Source organism: Carex rostrata, chromosome 2, assembly GCF_964058835.1.
Source record: "Carex rostrata chromosome 2, lpCarRost1.2, whole genome shotgun sequence".
Taxonomy (NCBI): Eukaryota; Viridiplantae; Streptophyta; class Magnoliopsida; order Poales; family Cyperaceae; genus Carex; species Carex rostrata.
This window is the reverse complement of record NC_135919.1, coordinates 16,703,179-16,708,069: the sequence shown is the minus strand read 5'-3', so window position 1 is coordinate 16,708,069 and position 4,891 is coordinate 16,703,179. Positions and strand designations below refer to the sequence as shown.

General features: G+C 37.2%; 1 protein-coding gene across 1 annotated transcript; it reads right to left on the bottom strand.

The window, feature by feature from the left end:
• Window positions 1–1,570: 1,570 nt before the first annotated feature.
• On the bottom strand, window positions 1,571–4,593 carry LOC144546021 (heat shock cognate 70 kDa protein-like). Its single transcript, XM_078294577.1, has 2 exons — window positions 4,368–4,593; window positions 1,571–3,322 (listed from the first exon to the last, which is right to left on the bottom strand). Exons 1-2 carry the CDS (start codon window positions 4,579–4,581, stop codon window positions 1,680–1,682), a joined length of 1,857 nt encoding a protein of 618 aa, XP_078150703.1. The 5' UTR covers window positions 4,582–4,593; the 3' UTR covers window positions 1,571–1,679.
• Between the last annotated feature and the right edge of the window lie 298 nt (window positions 4,594–4,891).

The following is a 4,891-nucleotide window of genomic DNA, read 5'->3' as shown; positions in this document are numbered from 1 at the left end:
GACACTCCCTCGCTCTCAAATCTCAATAACCTAGTTCTCTCTCCATCTCTCCCTAACTCACTCTCCCTCTAGCTCTAAAATCTAGCCGACGCTCTCGGCGACTGGCTGTCTCTCCGGCTGTCACTCCTCTCTCCGGCCTAGATGACTATCTCTCCTCTCTCTTCGGTCGTCTCTCCTAATTCATACCAGAAAAGTCGTCTCTGATGTATTTTTTCATGAATAATTTTTCAACTTAAAAACACTCATTTCATAGTTCATACCGGTAAAAGGAAGCCATGTGATTCGATTCGGGTTCGATTCGAAAAATGTGTAGTTCGCAATTAATTTGATTCAAAATGGGTTCGGTTCGAAATTAATTCAAGTCAAACTCAAACCTAGGGTAAGTTCGGTTCGGTTCGATTCGTTGCACTAGTATTTTACTATGTTATTTGTCCATATTTTATTATTGATCATTAATATTTGTATATGTTATTATATATTGTTAAGTAAGAATTAATCTCTGCTTCAATTATAAAAATTAGGTCATTGATATGTTTCAATTATAAACATATGAGTCCTCAAAGTAGGAGAACAACAGAAAACCCAGATTAGGTGGATAAAGTTTAATATAATATTATAAAATGATAAAAAAAAGGGTAGAGCATGAACATCATGGGGGTGAAACGTGGCAGCAAACCAGTGTAGAGACTATTGATGTTCAAATATTTATAAAATTCCATTACACCGTCGGCCACACAAGAAGTTGGAAAAAACTGAAAAAAAAAAAAAAAGTGAGACCGAACGGCTCATTCGGTCTGAAAAAAAAAAGTAATTCTGAAGATTGAATGAGTCATTCGGTCTTTATAGTTTTTAAAAATAAAAAATTATATTGGTTTCGTAAATTTAATTTAATTATTTATAATTTATAAAAAAAATTAAAGATTGAAGTTAAGAACATTTAATTTTGAGATAAAAATTTGTACATCATTCAACTCTTTCTGCGCAAGCCAATCAGTCAGACGGTTGGTTATTCAGGCTGAGAGAAAACAACGGCCCAAAACAGGCCCAATGGAGAGAAGATTTTGTAAAATTGTAGATATACAATACTCAATATTCTATTTTATATCTAATCCAATTATCCCAATATAACATAATGAATTATAATGTCAAAAGAAATATTCGTATAATTTTTTTTTTTCTCAGCAAATACCTACGTCAAATTTCTGAGACAAATAATATATTGCATTTAAGATTTCAGAGAAATAAAATTACTTGTTTTACTTTATCTGATTGCTCTCCGTTTTAATTCTCTATTACTTCCCTGAATTTAACCACTTTGTTTTGTAAATTTTCATTAGTTTTAATACATTTACATTTATAGTAGTCTTATAGCCTTCTAAATTAAAGAAAAAGAACATACATATTCAGAGAAAGAAAGGTAGATTAGCAAACTAAACTGCCATCACGAGATTTACTCAGTTCTATAAATTAAGAAGCAAGCACTTATAAGCAAATATTGTGAAAAGGAAATAGCTTACTAATGTTGAGGTGCTAGAATGATTTCCAAAAGAAAACCACAATCCTTCTCTACTCTAACCCAACCAAAAGAGAAAGAAATCAAACATATATTTCCTAATAATATCACATATCCTAGTCATCATCAAAAAAATAGATATTCAGTCTCACAATCCTTCTATAAATTATAAGCTCATTCTAGAGAGGGTGGAGCTCATCTCTTCAAGCTCTTTCTTCTTGGTGTCATACTCGGATGCATCCTTCAGCACATCATGCTCAAGCCATTCTATCATCTTGTCGACAGCTTCATCAACGTACTTAACATATCCACCTGGTACCTTTGAAACAACCTGATCCTCCTCCACCAACTTTCTCAAGCCGAATGCATAGCCTTCCAGCAAGTTCCTGGTTAAAACCTTCTTTTTGAATTGTTCATCCTCCATTCTATACCTTTCTGCTTCACACACCATCCTATCCATCTCTTCCATGCTGAGCCTGCCCACTCTGTTGATCAAGGTGATTTCATTCTTTCTACCGCTGACTGGCTCCTCAGCAGATACATGCAATATGCCGTCGCTGTCAATTTTAAAAGAGACATCAATCTTGGTTTCACCTCTTGGCGCAGGACGGATCCCAGATAGTTTAAATTCTCCAAGTAAATTGTTATCTTCACTTCGCACACGCTCTCCCTCGTAAACTTTGATGCAAACTCTAGATTGAAAATCAGCGGTCGTGGAGACCGTTTTGGACTTCTGTGTTGGCACTGCCGTGTTCTTTGGAATGATGACAGATGTAATATCACCTAATACATCAATGCCAAGCGAAAGTGGGGTAACATCAATGAGCACCAATTTTCTGATCTCCTCAGTACCTTGCCCGCTTAAATTTGCAGCATGCACAGCGGCACCATATGCGACGGCTTCATCAGGGTGGATGCTTTTACATAGCTCCTTACTACTAAAATAATTCTTCAAGAGTTGTTGGACTTTCGGAATACGAGTAGACCCCCCTATGAGAACCACCACATCAATGTTGTCCTTGTCTATGCCAGCATTCTCATGACACCTTGTCACAGTCTCAATACATTTGTCAAAAAGGTCCGCATTGAGCTCTTCAAACCGTGCACGAGTTATTGTGGAATAGAAATCAATCCCCTCATAGAGACAATCAAGGTTGACAACAGTTTGAGTGGTGGTCGAGAGGATTCTCTTCGCCTGTTCACATGCGGTCTTAAGGCGCCTCAAAGCCCTTGGATTGCTGCTAATGTCCTTCCTTTGCTTCCTTCTAAACTCTTCAACAAAATGATTCATCATGCGGTTGTCAAAGTCCTCTCCACCGAGGTGGGTGTCACCAGCAGTGGCCTTCACCTCAATTACACTGTTGCTAATACTAAGCAATGAGACATCAAAAGTGCCACCACCGAGGTCAAATATAAGCACATTCTTCTTCACAGGAGAGTTAACTTCATTTGTATCAAAGCCGTAAGCCACAGCAGCTGCAGTCGGCTCATCCATGATACGCATAACATTTAGGCCAGCAATAAGACCAGCATCTTTGGTGGCCTGACGCTGGGCATCATTGAAGTATGCAGGGACAGTGACTACGGCATCTTTAACAGTGCAACCGAGGAATTCCTCCGCCACCTCTTTCATCTTTGTAAGAATCATTGCAGATATCTCTTCAGCAGCAAATTGCTTCTCCTCACCTTGATATTCGACAATGATGTTGGGCCGATCGCCATTGTCCTCAATTACCTTGAAAGGCCAAAGCTTCTTGTCACTTTGGACGCATGGATCAGAAAAGCGTCTGCCCATCAACCGCTTGACATCTAAAAGAAAAGCAAATCAATATTATGCTAATTTTATGCCCCAAATAAATGACTATTTTTGTAATATGTCAGATTCTGCAAGTCAATTCTAGTATTCTTCAACAAGAAAATGCACAGATAAAATCAAGTAACTACTTAAATTCTAATTCTACCTTTTTTGTAAAAAAGAATCAAATTTGTTCAGTCCAAAGAAATTCACAAAACAATTTCCACTTTTTCTAGTGGCATCAACCACACGGATTGGCCGCATCCAGTAGCACATTATTGACAACAAAAATATTGTATTCTACTCGCATCTGTGTTTTTATGTTATAATATAATAGTCTTGATTGTCAGTCAACTACGATGCATGGATCAATGTCACGGAAGCAATAAATCAAGTTTCTTAACAAGTTCTGTACAGTGATCAAGATAAGCCACTGTTGGAACATCAAAACACAACAAAGAGTTAGTTATAAGGTAAACTTCAATGAACAAAAGACTCAATTAAGTCAATATATTAACTTTGATTTTATCTAAAGAAGCATCAAGCAGGAGCACTAAATAAAATAAATAAATAATGATAAAAGAGCAAATTGATGAAGTGCTAAGAATTTTATTGTCCTGAAATTTTGCCCTGTGCAAATCCCCATATTTATTTGGCATGTTGATGGACTACTCATAGAATGGAAAACTTCATGACATGTTGGGTGGCAAAACATCCAATTGATAAGAAAATAACACGTTTTTGGTCCAACATGCCAAGAGAAAAAATGGAAGGAGACAGGTACCTATTAGAACAAATCTGGTGAATGTAGGAGAAATTTGGTGCGTTTTCTTTTACTTTTATAGAGATACCCCCAAATAGTATACATCATTAGCAACTCTAGTGAGAAACTAAAGAACATGGCAATTTATGCGAGAAATAAATACGAAAGCTCTGTGCATGAGTTACTTGGTCACAAAGAATAGTGTACTAAGAAGCAGTACTACAAAAAAAGACCCAACTGGGACCTTGGGTTATTAATGAACAAGGAAAAAGAAGTATTAGAACAGCGAGACGCACCAAAGACGGTATTGGTAGGGTTCCTAGTGGCCTCATTCTTAGCTGCATCACCAACGAGTCTCTCGGTTTCTCTGAAGGCCACGTAAGAAGGCGTCGTACGGTTCCCCTGGTCATTGGCAATGATCTCCACTCGGTCATTTCGCCAGACCCCAACACAGGAGTATGTCGTGCCGAGGTCGATTCCGATAGCAATACTCCCACTTTTCCCAGCCATGGCCTGATTTGGTTGGTCACACAGCAAAAAAAAAAAAGTGTGTTATATTGATCATTAGTTCATAAATTACAATGTCCAAAGCTACGCCTTTATATGCATTTGGGCAATATAACCACTGGTACTAACTTATTAAGGAAAAAATTGCCATTAAATTACGGGAAAGATTATGGAGCAAGATCATAGAACAGTTTCTTGTGATCTTCTTCACTCAGCAAAGAATCACTTGAGAGAGCAAGAACCGATAAACTAAAATATGAAATATGGGTCATTCTAGATTCATCAACAAATATATAAACCTATAAACTAAAAT

Coding starts and splice junctions, on each gene's coding strand:
- LOC144546021 (XM_078294577.1), bottom strand. CDS start 4,581: ATGGCTGGGAAAAGTGGGAGTATTGCTATCGGAATCGACCTCGGCACG. Junction 3,323..4,367: donor CCCTACCAATACCGTCTTTG/GTGCGTCTCGCT, acceptor CTTTTCTTTTAG/ATGTCAAGCGGTTGATGGGC.